Below are 25,814 nucleotides of genomic sequence, written 5' to 3'. Positions count from 1 at the left end.
CTTGCCTCTCCTCCATCCCAAATCACACTACAAGACCTTCCCTCTCTCTCCTCAGACCCACGTTGCAAGATGGCAAGACCCTTCCCTCTCCTCTATCCCAAGACTAGACCATTTATCAACTGCTACAATGACAAGTTAGAAAAATCACACTAAAGTTCCCCTACCTTCCCCTAACATGAAAATGGCAATCAAAGCTCAACGTAATTTCATCTCCCTACCAAAACCACTCAGCCTCATCACAACATGCCGTGGAAGTGAAAAGAGGCAAGGTAGGAGAACTTTTAGAGGGCAGTAGACTTGGTGTGGGGATCAGTGGACTTGACCTTGCAGCGGATCTCGTCGATGGCCTTGGAGACGAAGGCCGACTCGCTGATGTGTTGGAGGCGGAGGCCTTTGATCAGGTCCTCCAGAGTGCGTTGGAAGAGAGTCTTCATGATGGAAGAAGAAGAATAAGAAGAACAAAAAACTCTCCCCGCCATTTTTTTCGGACAACCAAAGAAACTCTCTTGCTCTCTTTGTGCACTGAAATTGATTTTGATCTACAAATTCATCCTTTATTCCTGTCTTCTAGGTTTGTCCCAATATGAAGAGGAAGAAGATCGAAGGTTGGGGTATTATAAATTCATGACTACAAATTCTGCACTCTGTTTTTTCTTTTTAAATTAACAGCAGCTGCCACGTCAGTAGTCTACATCAGCCGATTGCCCGACGACTGTAGCTGGAGACTGTACATAACAGAATTGATTATTTATTATATTTTATGTTAAAATTTAAAAAAATTATAATGATGAAATAGAATGTGATGAGAATTTTGTGCCTCATCCAACTTGCCAAACCTATCTATGTGCATATATTATGAACAAAATGATATATCTTCTACTCAACTGTTTATATAATATTAATATTAGGAAAATGCTTGAGCCACCGCTGGGGGCTTCCGCTGGCTCTTTTATGTGTGTGTGTGTGTGTTTTTTTTTACATAGATTTTTTAATACTTTTAAATATTTTTAAAAAATAAAAAAATTTACAATATCATTAAAACAACACTTCCTTAATCATGAAGTGTTTTTCAATGTGTTTTTTAATGATTAATATTTTTTTATTAGCTCCAGTGGGGAGACTAATATTTTTTTTTAATTTTTTTTATTTCATGATTAAGGAAATGTTTTTCAATGTTGTGGTATTTTTTTTAAAAAATATTTAAAAATGTTAAATATATATATTTATATATATAAAAAGAACCCAACAAGAGCCGCTAGCGGCGACTCTAGTATTGTCCGAAAAAGTAAAATCCCTATAATATCTATTTTTTCTTAGAATGATAAAAAAAAATATACAAATAATAAAGAGGTTTGAGTAAAAAAATATTTTACTTCATTTCATATAATTGTTATAATTTTTTTAAATTTATATATAATATATAATAAATAATTTAATTTTTTTAAAATTTTAAAAACTATTATTGGTCAAACTTTCTACATCTCATGTCAACTCTATTTCAAATCACTATCTAAATAAAGGAAAAAAGTACTTTATCTCTTAAGTAGGGCCGGCTCAAGGGGTAGGCAATTAAGGCCACCACCCCATCTTGACAAGCCCCCAAAAGGAAAAACAAATATTATGATACTAAAAAATAAATTATAGAAAAAATATTAGTTAGTATAAAAGATGAAATTTTTTTTGCCTAAAATAAAATTAATCTTAAATGATAAAATTTGGTTAAAAAAAAAGTAAATACAGAAGTTTTACTAAAAAAATCTTACTCAAAATGTAAAAAATTTTTAGGCAATAGTGAAATTGGACTAGAAGTAACAAAATAATAATATATTACTCTTGATTATTTTATAAAATATAATGTTTATTTTGATATAGATGGCCTTATATGTTTTTACAATGAAGTATTAAAAGTAATATATATATGGATAATGGATAAGACTCTATTTACAAAAAAATTAGATTTTATTTTAAATTGTTATAGTATATTATTTAATATTTATTTTACATTTTAAAAAATGTTAATATTTAATATTTAAATATTATTATCATTTTAAAATTAAATCGTCATGTACTTAATCGTCGCTTTATGCCACAAAATATATTGAGCCGCCCCTGCTCTTAAGTTGTATAGTTTAATTTGATCCTTTGATAAATTTATTTATTTATTTTGTGTTTAAGAAAGTAATTTTAAATATATTGAAATATTTTTTTTATTTTTTAGAAATATTTAAATATATTAAAAAAATATAAAAAAAAAAACTCAAAAAATAACCATCGGTCAATTTGATCGGGGCAGAGTAGCCCGACTCATGAATGAAATGATAAGAACTAAGAAATACCAAAACAAAAGATACTGAAGAAAATCTTGTTGCGGAAGAGTCGTTGCATGCATTGATTGCTCTAAATTTGGCATCATCCATTCCTATCAAATCTGTCGGTCGTGTGCCCAGTCGATGGGAAAGTTCGTAGATCAGAGTAATTATAAATAATTTTGAAGTACAGAAATATATATTTTCAGTCTATTAAATTTTAGTATTTATATAAATAATTTTAATAACATTTTATCATTTAAATTAAATAAAAATATATCATCATTCATATTCTCAAAATTAATAAGTATTTTTTTTACACATTTTTTTTTTTGTCTAAAGATAGGTAAATGTCATTGAAGATTGAATATTAAATTGAATTGAAATAAATTAAATTTTTATAAATAATAATAAATTAAAATGATAGAGTGAATTTTAATTTACTTAATATTAATTTAAATATATTTAAATATTAAAATAAATTTAAATTTATTTATAAAAAATTAAAATAAATTGTGAATTTTACTATAGAAAAAATATTAAGTTAAAAAGTTATAAATTCTATAAAAATATTTTATATTTAAAGATAAATTCATCTTAAAATTAAACGGTGCCTAAAATGACATTCAAGAGTTGCGTACAGTTGTTGGAACGTGGAAGAAGTGTCGAGAACATTCAACACATGAGGGAGGAATTGTCTTCCACGTGTTGATGGATACTAACGTGTAGAAAATTGACTGTAAATGAAGACTTGGCTGGACTTTTTTTGACGGAGGGCCAGGCCACGCGTACGTACATCGAAGAGCGGAGGCCTCACACGTTTTGTATGGCTTCCATGCAAAACATTTTGGTTTTTGAATTAAAGTATGAAAAAATCTTGCATCAGCCCCTGTTTATTGGGCACACTTTACACTTACAGCATTGGTATTAATTTCATTAAATTTATTTTTAAAATTTAATAAAAAATATATTTTTTTTATAAATTTAAAAATTTTTTATCTATAACTCTACATTAAATTAATTATTAGATTAATTAAAATAATAATATAATATTATTTTTTAATAATAATATTTTTAATTTTTTCTTTCATATTTTATAATTATACTAAATATATGTTAATTAATAATTTAATTTGATACTTCAATTATTATTTCTCAATTAATTTTTTTCTTTAATTTAATTATTCAACAAACACATTTTACCAACTCTTCTTCTACCTAACAATTATGTATACAAATTATAATGAACAATTTTTATATAGTTTTGTAATTTTTATTCATGTTTAGACTTAATATATTTATTTGAAAGGTAGAAAAATATTAAGTTTATAAAGAGAATTGTATAAAAAGCTACGAATTCATGTGATTTTTTTTTTTTTTTTATATAGAAATTCATGTGATTTGAGCAACAGCATAATGCATAATTTTCTATTTCGTTTTGATTTTAGCTTCATGTATCAAAACGACAATGTTTGACCAATCTCAATACATTTATTTAACGTGGTCCAGCCGCCAACGTCATTCAAATAAGTATAAAATAATTTGGATAGCTATAAATAGTAAGTCTTCAAATTTAAAGATAAAGATGAATATCTTGTAATTCAAAATTTAATATTTGTGTATATGATGAATTAAATGCAGTAATTTTAAAATCAAATTCATCAAAATTTGAAAATTGGATTCATTTGATGAGTTCAATACTAATATTCTTAGAGTACGTTTGAATGTTGAAATGAGTTGAAATGATAAAATATTATTAAAATATTATTTTTTAATATTATTATTATTTTATAATTTGAAAAAATTGAATTGTTTATTATATTTTGTATTGAAATTTGAAAAAATTATAATAATGAGTTGAGAGTAGTTGAAGATTCAAACAAAACCTTGGAGGTGATAAACCGGTTCACTTGATCGCACTCCCCTCTCCCATTCCCATTGAATCACCCCGTCCCTCTGCGAATGGGGCCATCCCGAACGAAAACTCCATCATTTGCGGTGGACTCGAAGGGAGACGGGAAGTCCGGGTTGGCCTGCACGGGAATCCCATAAACGTTGTCGTTGTAGTCGTAGTGGTGACCGACAGTGAGGCCATTTGATAGGACGATATCTAAATTTATAGATTTACTTTTACGAACGTAGTTGAAGTATTTTTCATGCCATGTTTATATATGGACCGGGTTTTCTGACTACCGTTCATAGACTCGTCTTCCATGAAAACCATAGCTATTTTACCAGTAACATTGATGGTGTGCAGATCATAAAAGTTGTTATCTACTTTATACCAAACCTTATCAATTTCCAAACAATTGGTGATCATTTCTTTTAGGCAATTGGGAACCGTGCATAAAGCCAAGCTCATCGACAAATTAACAACTCCAATGACTCTTTTTTAAACTTAAAAAAAAAAACTACTGAGATCACCACAAATCTGGCAAAACCCACTTCTCAAGACCATAATTTCAAACTTCAACATATATAGCTAGCACAATTAAAATATGAACAGTAAGTTTATGATTGGTAAACAATATAAACTACCTAATTAAGATATAGGACAAACATTTCCATACCTAACCTTTAGTTACGATTACGACAGATTTCTCGTCACAAAGTAATGTTATTAACCACCCTGCATTTTACTATCATTCTCTTATCATCTCATATTATTATATTATTGAGAGAGATGATAAAAAAAAAATGGTGAATATAATTTTTTGTTATAGCACATGATGCTAGCTACTACCATGCCAGTACCACTATTTTTTATTTTATGACACCAGCCACCAATTGTTTTTCGGATTAATTAATTAAGTATTTAATATGCCACTAATCCTAAATCACGGGCTTGGGTCCTTAGGATGTTAGTTAGTAATATGGGAGTTGCGGATGCACGTACGCAGCAGTTTGAACTAAACCCACGAAGAAGAAATTATTGGGCAATTAAAACAAATGAGAATCTGAGATCCATTTTTCACGGGGGCTGGAGTGCGTACATCATGGATCCTTCAAAAGGCCCATTGGGGGTCCAAACAACTTCTTCTCACATGCCACTTCATAAATACATTATTTTAGAGTATTAGTAATGAACTCAACTTAGCTAAAATTTAGTTAGGTTACATAAAAATTTACTATAATAGACTCAATAATTGAACAATAATTTTAGCCTAAGATTTATTCACTAGCCAAATTTGGCCACCCCCTTAGGTTGGCTAAATATTATTTTCACCATAAATAATTCTCTTCCTACTGTTTGTTGTTCCTCCCGCATAAAAATATTGTAGAAAAATATATTTGTTGTGAATATATGACCGTTGAAAAAATATAATCGTTGAAAAAAATATATCAGTTAAAAATATATGACCGTTGTAAAAAAAAGACCGTTAGAAAATTATATTTGTTACGAATAATATGATCGTTAGAACATTAATGTGTATTTTTTAATAATGAATAAATATTTAAATTATAATTATAATTAAAATAAATGAAGAGGTCAAAATTAATATTTTAATAAAATAATAATAAATTTAGAGAATTTATTATTTAAAATTATTAAAAAATAATTAATTAAATTTATAAAATGAATCCTCTAGTAAAATTTTATTTAGTCTACAATTAATTGTTAATCGGTTATAACGTCACCCGAAGTTGAAGGAAGAAATCTGAAATCTTGACGTGAGAGTTTGTGAAGGGGACATTTAATGCGAGTCAAGTCATCACCTGATTTTGGTTAGAATTAATTGCGTGCATGTACAATTTAGGGATGATAATTCGTATTCACGAGCGGTATCAAATCATAAATATTAGACTATATAAATCAACATAAATATGATACGTTTAATTAATTGTGACATGACACAATTTATTTAACCTGTTTAAGAATTAATTTTTATTGAGTTAACATGCATACGACTACCCGATTCATATAAATGAGTTAAGCCGACTTCTATATTTATTTTTTTAATTCAATTAATATAATTTTATATATAATACAATAATAACTATATAAATAATTTATAATTACGACAGTATTCACGATATAACATTTTATTATCAACATCCAAATTAATAATATATAAGAAAAGTAATTAGAGAAGATATCCCGACCGGTTAGCCCTTAAGATGGACTTGAGCCCTTACCAACGATTAAAGCTCATATCATAACCAAGGAACCTAGCTCAGCACAAAGGAAACTAGCCCATGGCTAATAATGACTGGATAAGCTAATACCGACGAAATAGCTATCCAGACAATGACAAAAGATAAATGAGGTTATTATTTAAATTTACTAAGAGATGAATCATCTCCTCTAAATTTGAATTCGAATAAAAGATAACCGCATCCATGAGGGAATAAAGATAGCTCATGAAACTCTATATAAAGGAAAAATCTAAGTAAGTAAAGAGATCGAATTATTGTTATTATTATTGTTATTCTCAAATTACTGACTTAGGTATCAGATGCGTTCCCTCGGACCCTCGTTCTCTCTACACTTTGGTTGCAGGTGCTCGTGAGGTGATGGCGGTGAAACACGTCCATAACAGTTGGCACCGTCTGTGAGATCTGTCAAATCTCACACTTTGCGTGCATCTCAGACAACTAGAGATTAGAGAGAAACTTCACAAAACATGGAGGAGAAGATTATGAAAATGGAGGAAATGATAAAGAAGCTTACCACGGAGGTGGATTCCTTGCATAAGGAAAATGAGACTCTTAAGTCACGAAATGGGCTGTTAGGTGAGGATGTGACGCCCAGTCAGGCTGACAGGGTAGAGATTGAGGCAAATAGTGCGGGAAAAGGCCATCAAGAGAACGAGGAAGCGAAGAAATTGCACGACGACGTACGTAGCTTGATGGACAAATATGAAGAGAGGCCAAGAAGATAGGAACGTCTTCTTCGGTTGATCAGTTGCTGTCCAGCACAAAACTACCATTTTCTACAGAAATCCTGACGATGCCCCTGCTCGCGAAATTTAAAGTCCTGACAATGGACCTATACGACGGCTTGAAAGATCTCATGGAACACCTTGAGACTTTCAAAACTCATATGACGCTTCACGGGTTCTCGAGAGAAATTGCTTATAGAGCTTTCCCTTTAACTCTAAAGGGATAGGCGAGAGGATGGTTTGGTGCACTGCAACCAAACTCCATAAAGAGTTTTGAAGAGCTGGGCCAACAATTCTTGACCCAATTCATAGCGAGTAGAAAACGCAGGAGACCCGTCGTATACTTGTTGACCGTCAAACAACGGGAGGATGAAAGTTTAAAAGCGTATTTAACACGCTTCAATAAAGAAAAGATGACCACCGACGACCAATACGAGAAAATCATGCTAGCAGCACTATTGGGAGGTGTTTGGCTGATGAGCCCTTTTATGGCCGAGCTGGCCCGAAAACTCCTTCCACCTTACTAGAGTTCATAGACGGGTTGACGATTTTGTTAATGCTGAAGACACCTTGATCGCCTTAACCACCTAACTAGAAAGAAGGAGTGAACGAGAACAAAATATGAGGACAGAGGAAAGACCAAGATGGAGGCCAAAAGACAAAAAGGGACTAACAGGAGTCAAGACGAGATTGCAATATAAGAAGGCATAGTGACGGTTATGTACACTATTCAGAAAAAGTAAAAGAAGAAGAACCAATCGAGAATGAACGGCAAGTCGAGAAGTACTGCACTTATCACAAAACAAGGGGACAGGAGACCAACATGCCTTAATAGAAAATTCCCGATTAGGAACTTTATTGGCCGGAAATTCCCAGCTAGAGCCACTAATAAGGAAAATTTTATGAGTTTTGCTACACAACCTCCACCACATTCGACACTTCACATTTTTTTAAATTTTTAAATTTTTTAATATTTTTAAGTTTTTTTTGAGTTTATTCTTTTTAAATTATTTCAAATTTTCTATTCATTATTCATATAATAAATATTTGATAAAAGAATAAAAAAAATTTAAAAAAATGTGAAGTGTGGAGTGTAAGGAGGTTGTGAAGATTTATTAAAATTTTATTGGTCCATTTATTCACATGAGAGTACTTACATTCTAAATCAACCAAGGCCTGACGGCTTCTAAAACTGCAGAGATTCCCATCCAGACGCCTAAACCCATTAAGGGACAAAAACTCATGGGCTGTTAAGTCTGGGTACTCATCGCTCACGGGTTTCAGCATTCGTTGCCACAAAACGAAGCAGGCCGTCGAGATCCTCCAAGTGTTGGGCAGCAACTGAGCCGGAGTAAGCCCTAAGACATCTAACACGTCGCGAACATGGTGCACAAAGAGCAGTCAAAGCCCCATGGTAAACATAGCAAGATAAAGAGCAACAGAGACATCCACACCTTTTTGGCATTCATAGGTTTCTGGTTGGGAGTTGGAGCTTTCAACTCAACAGAATCAGGGACGTTGAAATTTTTCTGGGTATTCTCTAACTCATTCGAAGTGACGACAGAGGACCAGCGAGAACCCACAAAAATGGAAGGCGACGAAGCAACAAGAAGTCTGGGAAGGGAGTCGCGAGGTGGAGAAGAGTTCGGAGTAGCAACCACTGCCTTACCCTTGAAAGAAGAGGAAGCCGTGAAAGGATTGAAGGAAATCGCAAGAAACACAAAATGCAAGAACCTAGATAAGAGAAATCCAAGAACTTGGAAACAAAGAGGAAAGCAAGAAACGTGGTAAAAGACCAAAAGAAAAGGGAAAATGGGCAATAAATAGGAGTTGAAATGAAGTGACGGTTGACGTACCAGAGTAAAGGAAACAAAGCGGCGTACTGACAAGCCTCGAAGAAAGAAACGACGCCTAGTAATTAAGTCCCATCACGCCATACACAATGAGATTCCGCAGGGTAACTAGAGAGGACATCCCGACCGGTTAGCCCCTAAGATGGACCTGATCCCTTACCAACGATTAAAAACCATATCATGATCGAGGAGCCCAGCCCAGTACAAAGGAAACTAGCCCATGGCCAATAACGACTGGATAAATACTGACGGAATAGCTATCCAGTCAATGGCAAAAGATAAAGGAAGTTATTATTCAAATTTGCTAATAGATGAATCCTCATCTCAAAATTTAAATTCTAATAAAGGATAACCACATCCATGAGAGAACAAAGATAACTCATGAAACTCTATATAAGGGAAGAATCTAGGTAAGTAAAGGGATTGAATTATTGTTGTTATTATTATTATTATTATTATTATTCTCAAATTACTGACTTAGGCATCGGAGGTGTTCCCTCGGACTCCCGTGCTCTCTACACTTTGATTGCAGGTGATCGTGAGGTAGTGGTGGCGAAACACGTCCATAACAGTAATATTTTCATAAAATAAAATTAAATATTAACAAAAAAATTTAATAGTTTGAGATATATTGTAGTCAAATACTAATATTTCCAAAAATAAAAAAGACACATAAGACTAAATATTTATAAAATTTAAAAATAGAATTTATTGTAATGTACAAGTTAATTGCCGATTTCACGAATTTAACCTGCAATTAATTCGTTTATTAATCATATCTTATTATGTCAATCCGTACGTTTAAATCCAAATCCATTTATATGAAATAAAAACTCTTTTATTTATATCTTGTGATTGATGAACATACTCTTTTCTAACTCTATGTTTTACTTGCCTCATTTATGTTTATGTTGTCCTTGTCACCCTCACATCGTTTTCTTTCCACTTTGCTCCCCAGCTTACTCATCTTCATGCCAAGTTTTCTGACTTTGGTGGGCTCAACTCAATTCTCAAAAAGATGATTTTTAGAGTTCCATGAAAATCTTCTTTTTTTTTTTTTCCGTTGTGTATCTTACTTTTTTTCATAATACGTGCACGAAATTTATATATCCTAAATTTGTATTTACGTACTGTTACTCAAATAATGTATAGGAACTCATTTTTCAACTTCAAGAATGTTGAGTTTCGATGGATAAAGTACTCCAAAGTCAAATGAAATCCAGATCAAAAGATTGCGAAAGGTTGTAATATTTTGTTTTAAGGGCGTTGGAATATTATATACATACACAGCCTCAGCATGCATATCACATGGACGCACTTTTATCCGGAGTACTAACCTAATGCATATCACATGGACGTTGCCGCTTCGTTTGGTTATTAAACCCATTTCAACTCATTTTAATTTATTATTATAATTTTTTCAAATTTCAATACAAAAAATAATAAACAATTCAACTTTTTCAAATCTCAAAATAATAATAATATTAACAAATAATATTCTAACAATATTTTATCATCTCAACTTAATTCAGTTCAACATCCAAACACAGCCTAAATATAATTTATAAGGAGATATTTTTATATATGTCATATTCATTGTCCAAATGGAAAGGGCATTGTAGTAACTCGATCACCCCCAAGCTTTCTATATATAAGGACCATTATGTTCACGCAAGTGATCATATAATAGATAGCTAGCTTCTACATACATATATAATCTTTTACTTGAACAAGGTAAATGATTTGCATTAATCTCTTTGACTAGTTGCATCTACATATATATATATATATATATATATATATATATATATATGGAGACCCCATTAATGTTTCAAGCTAGCTAGTCTTGAAGTTATAGGTAAATGATTTTCATCTTAATCATGAAGATCATTTTGCTATTTCTTCATCAAGATTGATCTGAGTCTCTAGCATTAGCAAAGCCTGATGATCATTACCATACAATTATATTCTTATTAATATATAATTATTTCTTATCAATATGACTGAAATACTCAGAGAATGTGGAAGCTCAAGGTTTCTGAAGGCAATGATTCATCGCGGCTTAAGAGCCTCAACAATCATATTGGAAGGCAGTATTGGGAGTTTGATCCCAATCTTGGAACAGCCGAAGAACGAGCTCAAGTGGAGAAAGCTCGAGATGGCTTTAAGGAGAATCGGTTTCAAGTCAAACAAAGTTCTGATCTCTTGATGAGACTTCAGGTCCAACATGATTTTAAAGCTGCTCTTTCTTTCACTTTAATGGTTCTTTTTTGGTAATATTTATATATATATATGTATGTATGTATGTATGTATGTATGTAAAGTTTGCAAAGGAGAATCCATGCGAGATAAAGCCAGGTGATGATCATGAGGTGAAAGTACTGGAAAATGAAGAAGAAATAACAGAGGAAGCAGTGACAAGAGTGTTGCGAAGGGGGTTGAGATTCTACTCGACCCTGCAGGCTGAGGATGGATTCTGGCCTGGTGACTACGGTGGACCCTTGTTTCTCTTGCCTGGCTTGGTACGTAATATTAATTATTATAAGCTCTTTATATTCACTTGCATGCCCTTTCTTATATCTTTTCTCTTTTTATTTTCTAAAAAATATTATGTTAATTACATGAGAGAAGTCTATTATCAAGAGCATATTTCATTGTGTAGTCAATATATATATATATATATATATATATACACACACACACACACGTATCCGAACCTTAATCTCTGACTTTATTTCGGGGATGAGTAATGATTCGTATAAATCTTTAATATACAAGTATTATTGCACAGGCTTTTCGTAAAAAAGTGGAACACATTGTGATTTTTTTTTTTATAAAAAATCTGTTTTTTTAGGAGGGCCCATTTTTTATACAAAAGACTTGTGCAAGATTTATACACTCAAGACTTGTACCTAACATTACTTTTTAATTTCTATAACTGATTGATATGGATAAAAAATTTGAAACAGTTCATGAATTTATTTTTCTTACCCCTTGAGGGTTGAATTCTACAACTCATTTTATTATAAGAGAACTAACATGCATGCTCCCTTGAAACAGTATCATGATCTTCTGAGAAAGACTCAATTTGGGATGAATGGAGAAATCTGTTCATCATTTTTGGTTGCAGCAATACAGCCTATGAGCATGATTGTTGTTTGGGCAGAAGAAAAATTCTATTCATAAGTCTCACATATTTGTACCACCATTTTTGTTTTTTGTTTTTAATTTTTTTCTCGTACCAAATGTGTAGTATATAGATAATGAGTAGAAGAATTTAATTATTTTACGAAGAATAAAATCAAAAAAAATTTAAAAAAATAAAAGAAAATATAGTGTGTGGAATGTGATGCTTGTGAATAGCAAAGCTCTTGGGCAGAAAGCTCATGTAAACCCTAATTCCACAATATCAGACCGCTGATCAGTACAGTGATTAATATTATTAAATTCTGTTGCAAATTAAAATTACTTCAGAAAAACTACGTACTCATAGTCTCATATATCAAAGCATAACACGAAGAGAAGAGCACACTTTACTAAAAAGAACTTTATTCTAATTCCTTTTATTTTAATGATATTCTTTAATTTACATAATAATACTCAGCCCCCACGGCTAGCTATTTCTTCTTTTTCTTTTATATTTCCTTTTTTTTTTTTAAATTATGATTTCTCTCAGGAATTATATTATGTACTATTTTTCATTGCACTTTCATCGCATTTCCATCCCTGCATTGTGTTGATATATATGGTAATACTAATTAACCAATAGATCATCAATTTTTATTTTTTTTAAAATGATAAAATAATAAATTAATGAATTATGCCATATATATCACTACAATGAAATAGAACTAGAATAGAGGTGTAGTATATAGCATCTCATATGTGTGTGTGTGTGTGTGTGTGTGTATATATATATATATATATATATATATATATATATTAAAGGAAAAAAACTAACTATTGTTATTTTCAGTACAGAGAGATGAACATGTAGAAATATATATAAGGGCCCTGACAAAGACTTAAATGTAAAGAATGTAGCCAATATATTCACATTACAAAGAAGTCAAATCTCTCATTTGAAAGTAAGGACCACATTATAAATAATGGTTATCATTAAATATTATGGGGAAACAATTTGTAAATGCATATTTTATATATATCCTTTTCAATTGATGGTCCTTCCTCATTCACAATGTCTTAATATTTCATCTATTTGTAAGTTGTTACGTAAAATACACCATTCACATAATTTATATATATATATATAATAAGATTTAAATTTTAAAAATTTATCTTCCAAATCAAATTATGTCATGTAAGTGTTTTGCTATGTGTGTAATATACATGACCAACTTATAAATAGAACTTTCCATATCTTAAATATATATCATATATAGTTTTATAATTAAGAAGCTGTTGATTTATCGAATTATGCAATGACAAATTAATTTTAATTCAGCACTTAAAATAAACCAAGCTTTAATTAATTTAAAGAAACTTAAGTTTTTATGAGAAATTAACAATTGCCTAATTCCTTTTCATTCACTATGGTCCCCCCAATTCCAGCAGTACCCAACTTATAATTACTATCCCATGCAGTAAGTAGTGGCCGTAGGTAGATAGCATATGGATCAATTTAATGACATAATCATAATTAATTAGCCATTTTATATAGTAAATGTGTACTATGACATGCATTATTATCATTATTATTATTATTATTATCCTCCAAAACTCTAAAAATGCCCAATGAAATTCATGTATTTGCTCCCACATTATTGGTGGTCCATGCATGCATGCATGCTAGCTAGCTAGTGACCAATATTCTACTATTTTTTACTCAAATTTCAGTTTCATCTTCATCCGGGTGCATGATGCATGATCATCATGATCTCATGCATCAGTACTAGCGCAGGCATGAGCTAGCTCATGATTAGGGCATGCATGCAGCTAGCAACGATCGAATAACATCGAATAATATTGTAAAATCTCATGCTGCCATGCATGCATGCGCTCATGCATGTGTGATCTTTATATATATAGTTGCTTAATTATTAATATAAAAATAAAATATAAAAACTATATATATATATATATATTAATATATACACTCAGGCGGTGGAGCTCGCTAGCTATATCGTGTCCCGATGGATATATATATATATATATATATAGCCATATATTAATGAGAATATATATAATATAGCTAAAGCTAGCTAGCTATCTATAGCCACCTTATATAATATTATCATCTTAATTAATTAGTTTAGATTAATTAATGCCAAATATTACCATGCATGCATGCATATAGTGATCATCAGTATAACTCATCATGTACTGATCTTGTTGTTATTGTTTTTCTTCTTTCAAGTATTTAATTAATTAAACAGTACTACGTACGTAGTACCCTACATATTAATAAATTAGTATATATAATTAAATGGTCCAAAATCATGATCATCAATTACGTGCATGACTTCGATGATCAATGACATGACTCGATTTTTAATTAATTTCAACAAAACTTAACACGTAAAATTGAAAATAATTAAGAATATTTATTGATATCACTTAATGATCATGTCGCTAAAAGCAGAAGTATATATATTTATATAATGAGATGAGACAAGTTTGGTGCCCGGGAAAATTCCTTGCATGCACGAGGCCAGTGGTCCTCTTTCGTGGATATATATATACACATATATATATATATATATATATATAAGTATTGGTATTTTTATGCAATAAAAATCCAATAAATCATATGTCATAGGTGATCGGATTATCAGTGACGGGGGCCCTCAGTACAATCTTGCCTCGTGAGCATCGACTCGAGATATGCCGATATATGTATAACCATCAGGTATTATTTGTCTCTTTTCCCAATTAGTCTTCATCTTCTTTCGGTAGCATTTGCATGCTTTGCTGTTAAATGTTAATTTTTTAAATCATCCTATAAGAAAATTATTTATTTATAGTCAGTTATTTCTTGTAAAAATAACTATTTCTTATTAAAATGAGTTTGTTTTATTGTAAATAGATATTTTCATCTCAAATAATTGGTTCCTTTTTCTGATAGGTACAATAGATAAACCCAAAAAGAAAAGGAAAAAGAAAAAGGAAATTAATGCTATGTACATAGTATATTTATCATCAATATTTCATGCACTGATCAACTTATCCTATCATGATAAGGTGTTATTGTCCATCAATATTTGAATTTTATTTTAAATAAATAAGCGATAATTCAAGTAAATTTTGTATACATGATAACTCTAAGATTGCTAGGAATTTAATGGCTTGCAGAATAGAGATGGAGGTTGGGGACTGCATATAGAAGGGTCAAGCACAATGTTCTGCACATCTCTCTCCTATGTTGCCCTAAGATTGCTCGGAGAAGCAATGGACGCGGGTAGTGATGGTGCCATGGCAAAAGCAAGAGAATGGATTCTTGGTCGTGGGGGTGTCACCTCCATTCCATCTTGGGGAAAGATGTGGCTTTCAGCTGAGTATATATATTATATAAATATATATATATATATATATATATCTTCACATATTATAAATATATATAAAAATATAATCATTTATATATATATATATATATATATATATTACCCCTTTTATCGCATATATTTGTACGTATGTAGAAAAGAAATTATATATTGGCTATATTGACATTATTGTAAGCATTGTAAAGATATAATTTTCTTTGTTGCTTATTTTTCTTTTTATTTTTTAATTAGTTGAGAATTATATATATATATATATATATACACACATTTAATTAGTTGATTTGTGGTCCTACAAAATTGTGTCTAGCTAGCTACATATATACTGATACAAAATGTTCATAATCATGATTACATAAGCGATGATATCACTTAAATTATCATCACTATTGTTGGCTTCATTATAATTAAAATGAATTATATATATATTAATCATAATAATTACAATAATTATTGAAAGAAAAAATGTTGTAGGTACTTGGAGTATATGAGTGGAGTGGCAACAATCCCCTTCCCCCGGAAATGTGGCTTCTTCCTTACTTCTTTCCCATTCATCCAGGTTTTTTAAATTTATTCTTTCTCCCTTTCTTCAGGCTTTTTTATTTAATCATATTATAAATATATATTCTTAATATTTTTTTTATTTAAAAATAGAGTAATGCTAAATACAATCTTGAGACATGCCAGTCTCGCGTATTGTATTATAAAAAAATAATTTTTTTTTATATGAGTCTTAGACCTATTTAATTTTTTTTAAAAGATGTGCATGGAGTTTACACATTTTATGATTATATAAATTATTTTTATTAAAATGTATATAATTATAAGCAATATATATAGCATATTCTATATATGTAAATTTAAATAATGGATCTAAAAAAATTATTGAACCAGCCAAAGAAAATATTTAAAAAGAAAAGAAGAAAAAACAAAAGAAAAGGGAAAAAAAAGGAAAAACTAACGTGTAGTCGCAATGTATGCAGGACGAATGTGGTGTCACTGTCGGATGGTGTATCTGCCAATGTGTTATTTATACGGGAAAAGACATGTGGGTCCCATCAATGCCCTTATCCTCTCTATCAGGAAAGAGCTCTATACCCTTCCATATCATCAAATTAATTGGGACCAGGCCAGAAGTCTGTGTGCTAAGGTACGAATATATCGAGTAATGTTAACATATAATAATACGTTGCGTATGTGTCGTGTATTTTTTTAAATAATAAATTTATTATTAAAAAAATAAATTTTTTATATAAATTTTATATTTATTTATTTATTTTTAAAAGAATTATATTATACTTACATACTTTATGAGTATAAATATCATTTTTCTTATAATAGATCATGTAGATATTTTAAGTTAGAAATTAAATAGCATATATGCTAAGTTTTTTTTTTTTTTTTTCTTCATTTTGAAGAAAATTTCTTTATTCTTGTTTTGAAGTAGTTTATATATTCATAAGAAAATAGATGATCTTTTTTTTTTTTTTGGGGTATTTGGAAAATCACTTTCCAATGATCCCTCGTTGAATCTTTTGTTAGGTATTATTAAGAAAAGAAATAATAAGGCATGAATGATTATATATAGAGACACAATCTTTTTTACATTTCCTTCTTTTAAGATTATATATATATATTTTAAATGATAAAAAAGTTATAATAATGTCGTGTCTTAATCATTTTCTACGAGGTATTGTGGTGCTTTTATATATTTTAGCCAAAAAAAAAAAAAAAAGTTTACAAATGAAAAGTATCAATTATCCTTACTAATTAAACACACCAAAAACTTGGAAAAGAGAATGATTATCTTGTTGTGTATAATAGAGAAAAATAATTTTACTTAGCATCTCATGCACCCATTATACATCACACATCTTTTAATTTTTTTTTCATAATAAGTATATAGTGGATAGATGACGAGTAGAATATTTCAATTAGTTTAATACGAATAAAATAAAAAACAAAAATAATAAAAAAATTTAAAATATGTATGGAGTGCGGCGTAAGATGCGGAGTAGCATAACCCAATTGAAAAATATTTTCTCTTCATCGTGTACGTACATTTTCTTTGAAAGTCTTTGTTTCACCGAAAATAGAAAAACCGAGTGAGGGATCAAGAGAATAAATAAATTCGAATTTTTTGTTTTTATTTTTTAATAGAAATTTAAAAAAATCATGGTTTCTGAGTGAAAGAAGCAAATCATTAGGTTAGTACTAGATGCTCAATTTATTCAACGTACTTCCCGTAATATATTATCTTAGCATGAATATCATGCCGATCTTATGAATACATGTCACCCAAGTCAAAATGGTCAAAGACTTCGGAATGAAGGAAAAGAAGCTCTTATAACCAATAATATTCAATATATATATATATATATATATATATATATATATATATATATATCTAATATAAAATATTTAAAATGATTTAAGAATATTAAAGCTTTATGATTGGTTGATTTGATATCAAGCATGCGCAGCTTCATGCATCAATTAGATGGGCATATCTAATTAAATATGACTATTATTAATTTAAATGAACCTTCACACCCGACATTACAATCAACATGTGTGTGTGTGTATATATATATATATAAGAAAAGTATATATGGTCAAGGTAGTCCTGATAATAATAATTAATAATTAAAATTGTTGTTTTCTTTCCATTATTTTATGAACCAAAAAGAATTATCATGACTGACCAGAAAATAACAAGAGATTTTCTATAATCTATATCTTTTAAAATAATTTTGTACTTAGTGCTTGGTGGTTCAGGTTGTGATTGTGGATTCTCAACCCCACAACACAATTTCCATCATAAGGAAAAATGTGTAAGGAATAAGAATAATAAATTTAGTTCTCTCCCCCTTACAGCGTTATAGTTTCACAATAAGCGGTGTGTTTATATAATAGAAATTTTGAGAAAAAAAAAATATTATGAAATTTGTCGATTTGAGTGGTAGTGTGTCGGGCAGAACCCGATAGCAATCATATTTTTACAAGACTGATTTTACGTACATTTATGAAGTGCGTAAATATCACGTAATTATTTTGAAAAAGAGTATGATCTACTATTAAAAAATTAATTATTATTTTTATGTGAATTCTATATTTTATTCATTTTTTTAAAACGATTACACGACGGTAGTATAATTACTGTTGCAAATATTTCTTTTTTTTACATTGATATAAACTCCTCATCTTCTCTCAATGATGTCTTGGTTAATTAGATCTTTTCCTAATTGACATGAATTGCATGGAAAACCTAGTCATTTTATTGTTGAGAAACATAAAAAAGAAGGAAAAGACCGGCCTCGATTGATACAGCTTAAAATGGTTTTTGCAGGAGGATCTGTATAGCCCACATCCCTGATACAAGACATGTTGTGGAATAGTCTTCACAAGGTTGTGGAACCTCTTCTTATGCAATGGCCTTTCTCAAAGCTAAGACAAAAGGCTCTTGAAACTGTGATGCAACACATCCACTATGAGGATGAAAACACTCACTACATCTGTCTTGGCCCTGTTAACAAGGTATATATATATAATACACTTCTTTCTTTTTTATTTTTTATTTTTGAAGGAAATAAAAGTAAATCATTGGGAAAACATATATACCAAATGGACAACCATTAAGAGGTACCACATCAATATGTGTAATTAATAATGAGAAATTTGTGTAGAAAGTATGAAATCATCAGTAGTTTAAAAAACTTAAATTTCTGGAAAAAGCTTAGATTTTATTGTTTATATTATATTCTTAACATTCTACATTCTTCTGTGTGGTTATCCTCTCCTTCGTTGTTCTGAATCAGAGTTCAAACTCAGAATCTATATCCTATATTATAAAAAGGAAAAGTTTACTATGCCGCCCAAATCATACCGCTTGGTTTGACTGCTTGGTGTTTATTTTTTTTTACCGAATGACGAAGAAAGTGATTTTAAATATATTGATGTATTTTTTTTTATTTTTTAAAACTATTTAAATATATTAAAAAAATGTGAATAGAAAAATAAAAAAAAAAATTTTACAACTAGCAGTAACACCGAGTAGTGTTACTCGGACGGAAGAATAGTACTGCCCTTATAAAAAATCTCTAATTATTTCAAAAGCTTAACCAAACTTGGGCCTTGTAAGTAGGTTTGAATTAGGACTTGTGTTAGGATTAGACTTGCCATCTGTGGTGGGTTAGTACTCGAGACCAAGTGCACCAATGTTCGGCCAGTCTTATCTCTAGTGAGCCATTCGTTGCGGTGCTACTACAATACTCAACTATCCATATAGTTTTGCACGCTCAAGCACAAACGGTTTGCCAGTTTACTTACACATAAATTTAGTTACTGCTGCGAGTAAAAGAGTGAGATTTATTATTAACAACTTATTATTATTATTATTATTATTATTTTTTATGTGAGAATCATATTTACTTATTTTTTTTAAGGAATTACACGGTACTTGCATACTGTACGACTGTAAATATCATTTATCTTAATTTTATTGAAATATGAGTTCGAGCATATATGGTTTTTGAAGCAAAACATATACATATATGGACACAGGTACTGAACATGGTCTGTTGTTGGGTGGAGGATCCAAATTCAGAGGCTTATAAGTGTCACCTTTCCAGAATCAAAGATTATCTATGGGTGGCTGAAGATGGGATGAAAATGCAGGTCCCAATTCAATAGCTTTATCCTTATGTAAACTACAAGCTTTTCTCCATTTCTCCAATTCAGCACCAGAAATCTAGCTGAAGTTGGTTATAATTTTAAGTGTTCAACTATATATGGTTGAGAATATACATAAATATATGCATGCATGCATGTTATGTGTGTGTACATATTGGTTGAGTCGTTTCACTTAGACATGACATCAGTACTGCTAATGTTTCAATGACAGGGATACAATGGTTCACAATTATGGGATGTTGCTTTTGCTGTTCAAGCAATCTTGTCTACCAAACTCGTAGATGAATATGGTTCCATGTTGAGAAAGGCACACGATTTTATAAAAAATACACAAGTAATCATAAAAAATTATATTCATTTCTGTTAGTATTATTTCTTAAAAAAAAAAAATTAAGCCTTTGGCTTCAAATTTAAGTAATTATCAAACTTCAATTGGGTTTTGATCATATATACATGAAGGTTAAGATAGAGAACCCTGGTGATCTTAATTACTGGTATCGCCACATTACAAAGGGCGGATGGCCTTTCTCGACTCCTGACAATGGTTGGATTGTATCGGACTGTACATCAGAAGGTTTGAAGGTAATTACCTAAGAACAAAAACTCCCTAGCTAGCTACAACTAACATTATCTTAACAAATTATAACTCAGTGATGTGAAATTACCACTTGTCCAAACTGATGAGAAGATCTAGATTTAATAATTTATATTGTTTTAACACTCGGCCAAACTCACGTTCAATGAGTATACGTGCTCGACATGTGGAACAATTAATTAAATGAGATAAAGTACTACATTTTTCAAGAGATATTAAAAACCATTAATTTGCAGGCAGCACTCTTGTTATCAAGAATGCCATTTGATATTGTTGGAGAAACTATAGCAACAGATCAACTATATGACGCCGTCAATGTCATTTTATCACTACAGGTATAAATACAATATTACAGTTCGAAATCTATTGTTTTTTCTTAAACTAAAATAATATTATAGAATTTAATTAATTTGAATGTATTTTCTCCTTGATCCTTGAAAATGCAGAACAATGAGGGTGGCTTTGCTTCATACGAGCTCACTAGATCTTTTGCATGGTTGGAGGTAACATGACGACATGCATTGATCTCTAATGTATTTGTCAAATTTGGTTAATTTGTAGGGCTGAAACTTTTGCAAAGCTTTAACACATGATAGTGATTCATCTTTCACGTATAGATGATCAATCCAGAGGAAATGTTTGGAGATACTATCATTGATTATCAGTAAGATCGATCTCTAGCAACTATGAAATATCAACGTCACGACTTTATGAAAGTTGATCATATTATGGGTAGTTATTTAACTAACAAAGTGGTAGTTATTAATGTAGGTATGTGGAATGTAGTTCAGCAGCTATTCAGGGGCTTAAATCATTCATGAAAATGTATGGTGGACATCGGAGGAAAGAGATAGAAGCGTGTATCTCAAGGGCAGCTAGTTTCATTGAGAGCATTCAACGACCTGATGGCTCTTGGTTTGTTAATTTTTCTCCTCATCATGGGATACTTAGCTAGATATTAGAAACATAAATTAAAGAATGTGTGCATATATATCTTGTAATTAAGGTTTGAATGGTTGAAAAATTAAATTTTGGAACTAATTGTTACCAACAATTTAACTATAAGAAATTTGACAATTTAGAGACAAAAGATACTTGGTTTAATTAACATCCGACCCCAATTTTATGACAAAGTTAGTTGTTCTTGACAATTCTGATAAAAATACAAGGCAAGAAGAATTCACGTCACGATGGATAGATTTTGGAAATAATAATACATCTACGACCTTTTTACAACTCTTTGCAACCTAGCTTCCTATATATTCTTCAATCAGTATATATATGCCCATTAATTTACTGATCTTGATCTAGGACAATTTCTGGTGCTGTTGTTGTTAATAGATCATGTTGAGGTGATTTCTAGCTTTACCATATACTTAGCATGTTCTTTGAAAATTTACAGGTACGGATCTTGGGGAGTTTGCTACACGTATGCAACATGGTTTGGGATAAAGGGACTGGTGGCTAGTGGTAAAACATACTCTAATAGCTACAGCATTAGAAAAGCATGTGATTTTTTACTCTCCAAACAGCTTGATGACTCAGGTGGATGGGGAGAGAGCTACCTTTCATGCCATGACAAGGTAACAACCCTTAACATGAATCATATTTAATTAAGCTTTTTCAAGTATATGTTAAGAAATCATTTAAAACATCTCAATTTCTTACAACTTCGGATCAATGTAATGATTGTATATAAACCATAAGAACTTTAATTAGAATGTTATTTATGATGGGATTTTACGACATGATTCATTGCACTACAACAAAAACGCTTATATGTGGTCAGTTAATTGTGACGAAAATGATAATTTTTTTTATTATCAAAATGAGTTTATTCTCATTACAAATAATCATTTTTCTTGTAGTTGTAATTTGTCCTGATCAGTTAATTGTACCTAAGTAGATTAATTTGAAGTCTTTCAAAAATTTAAAACATTACAAAACCGGGATCCAAATCGAGTAGTCATTCCAAGTTCTTGAGGAAAAAGTTAGCAAAATCCAAGGTTTCAATTACACAAGGAGTCAAGTAATATATATATCCGGTTTTAAAGTAAAATCTTGAAAATTCTTTTTAAGAAGATTAATTTCTTTAATCTTAGAAGAGTCACTATCAGATGATTCTTCTGTAGTTTCAACAAAGATAATTTCTTTTTTGTTGCTAGTTAAAGCACTAGTGGAAGGTTGTTCTTTTTTAATCTCAGCAAGCACTAGTATGTGTGTATATATATAAATATATATATGTTTTGTGAGCATATGATGATCATCTTACACACGTGCATGTGAATAGGTATACAAAAATCTGGAGGGGAACAAAGCACACGTAGTAAATACTGGATGGGCTATGTTAGCTCTTATTGAGACTGGACAGGTAATAAGATCGATACACGTACATTAATAATAATCATACTCATGTCTTTAGATCGATACAATATTCTTGTTCTTTTTTACGTACCAATCTAATTAATAATGGATTAGGCTGAGCGAGTCCCGATGCCCTTGCATCGAGCAGCAAAGGTGCTGATTAATTCACAGATGGAAAATGGAGATTTCCCTCAACAGGTAAATTTATACAAAATAAAAAAGTTGGGAATATATATATATATATATTTTGTAATTTTAAGAAACCAAATGCTACTTTTTTAATAAATTATTATAAAAAATATTATATACTTCACATTCATCTCACTTCCATCGATCTAGCTCCCTAGCTTGCATTGACATGGCAGTACTATCCATAACTCTCGGGATTTATTCTTATCTTTTCATGAAAAAAATTAAGTGACTTATAATGAACAAGAATAATGCTAGTATGCACTAAACTCTTATTATGAACGCTCATGTATTTAATTTTTTTTAATTTTTTTTTACTTATTAATTAAAAAAGTGACTATTAGTATATTGATTTTTTTTTAATATTTTTTAAAAATGTTTAAAAATATTAAAAAAATGTAAAAATGAAAAATGAAAAAACTAAGAAAGTTGAGTTTTGTCTAAGTGGCATGCCTAGCGGTCACAGCTGGGCGACAACCTAGCAATATTACTCAATGAACAAATGCCACATCAATCCAATGTATTAAGAGTGTAGTATATAGTTTAATTATTATATTATTTTTACACAATTAATTTAAAAGGCAGTGAGATGGGTGAAATGCTTAATTTTTTTTTATATATATTTATTCGTTTGATTTATGAATGTATAGGAAATAATGGGAGTTTTCAACAAGAGCTGTATGATCAGTTATTCAGCGTACAGAAACATCTTTGCCATATGGGCCCTTGGAGAGTACCGCAATCGTGTGTTGCTGTCTTCCAAATCAAATGGGTCATGAAGCCATAAATCAAAGCCGATCACCAAGAAATTAAGAACATTGTATATGTGTGTAAAATGTTCTTATAAATAAATTAAGGGAAAATTATTGTTTGAGTTTGTACGTAGTTCTGGTTTATATATAATATATGAAGGTTAGAATAAGTAGTTATGGTTGGGGTCAAGTTTCAAATTGGTGATCCTCTCTCAAGACTTCGTTAATTTTTTTAAAGATAATGATAGGCACTACCTCATATCACCGGTTTAATACTCTATAGTGTATTTAAAATTTTTATTTTTTGTTATTATTTTTTTAACATCCTTAGTCATTAAAAAAATTAAAAAAAATTCATGAAGTAAAAATAAAAATATTTTTTTTTAAATAAAAAAATAGTAAACTAGTGATAGGAGGTTGTAAATATATCATTATTCATTTTTAATATATAAAAAAGATTAACGATGTCCTTATCATCCACTACTACCTTTTTACTACGCTTTATTTTATCTTAAATTCTTCTACAGACAGTCAGCGTATGTAATCGCCGTGTAGTTGGCTAACATGGTCGACTGTCACATCACTTTTATTTAAAAGAAAAAAAGTAAAACAAATGAAATGAGAAAATAAAAAGACCGGAACCTTCTCGCAGGAACAGTGCTTCTGCGATATTTTTGCTCTTGCTTTTTCTTGGATTCATCACAAATAAGGGAGACGACGACGTAGACAGATACTTTCGAAATAAATTGAAGCATTTGCAATAAGCAGCCGATATTACCTTCAACTCCATATATGATATCTATGGGTCTGTATTGATTCTATATTCTCTCAGTCCGACCACTAATTTTCACCGGGCAAAAAAGATGATGAAAAGTCTCCTTTTGGATTGGGCATTGCAAACAACGATGCAGATACTAGAAACAATCGGAGGTAACCGGTAGTATAAGTGTGGGTAGCGCAAACCAGAAGACATTCATTCCAATATATATAGTATGCATAATAGTAATACGAGCTTGAAGCAAAGTTATCACCTTCCAGGTAAGAAGTTATGAACGATATATACAGCAATTCTAAACTATCGGTGCAAGAAAATGCCAGTTAAGCGAACAATGAATGGAAGAATTCTTTCAAGGAAATAGATAGTTTTGCATATAAAACCTAAATGTAGAGATGAATATAAACACCAAGACCATAGAGAAAAATCAAACTCCATTGCTCCCATTTTCATTCATTAATCCATTCCTTTGTCTGAATAGATAGCCATATTTCTATTTTTCACAAGTCAAGAATTTAAAATACAAAAGATAAATAAAGATAAATCTGGAAATGGGAAGAGGGATGGGGATTAAATATCACCTACTCTTTATATGTATGAGAAATGACAAACTCTAAAGATGACCAATGGACCTTTGTATACTTATTGAAACTATAATGTAAAAAATTATTTTCTAGAATCCTGGAAATGTTGAATCTTTTTTCTTTCTTTGCGTGATAAGAAAAAAAAAATCGATCATATGCTGCTAAAAGGCTAGCTGGACCCTCAAAAACAGCAATTAGTCCTTCTGCAGTAAAATTCCTGCATCCCTTGCTTCTAAATCTCGAATCACCTTTGTTGTATTTTTTGGAAGTTTTAATTAATGATTTTCATCTACTGTAGGAGTA

General features: G+C 30.5%; 1 protein-coding gene across 1 annotated transcript; it reads left to right on the top strand.

Moving 5' to 3' along the window:
• Nucleotides 1–11,061: 11,061 nt before the first annotated feature.
• Nucleotides 11,062–24,264, top strand: LOC121242996 (cycloartenol synthase 2-like). The gene is made up of 18 exons (XM_041141040.1): nt 11,062–11,262; nt 11,367–11,564; nt 14,822–14,911; nt 15,355–15,552; nt 16,035–16,119; nt 16,544–16,725; nt 18,924–19,097; nt 20,124–20,237; nt 20,464–20,586; nt 20,712–20,834; nt 21,084–21,182; nt 21,294–21,350; nt 21,465–21,511; nt 21,619–21,762; nt 22,250–22,430; nt 23,138–23,218; nt 23,326–23,409; nt 24,051–24,264. The coding sequence occupies exons 1-18, from the start codon at nt 11,062–11,064 to the stop codon at nt 24,177–24,179; spliced, it is 2,310 nt and encodes a 769-aa protein (XP_040996974.1). The 3' UTR covers nt 24,180–24,264.
• Nucleotides 24,265–25,814: the final 1,550 nt, after the last annotated feature.

Source organism: Juglans microcarpa x Juglans regia, chromosome 8D (assembly GCF_004785595.1).
Source record: "Juglans microcarpa x Juglans regia isolate MS1-56 chromosome 8D, Jm3101_v1.0, whole genome shotgun sequence".
Lineage (NCBI taxonomy): Eukaryota > Viridiplantae > Streptophyta > Magnoliopsida > Fagales > Juglandaceae > Juglans > Juglans microcarpa x Juglans regia.
This window is presented reverse-complemented; position numbering and strand designations above follow the sequence as displayed.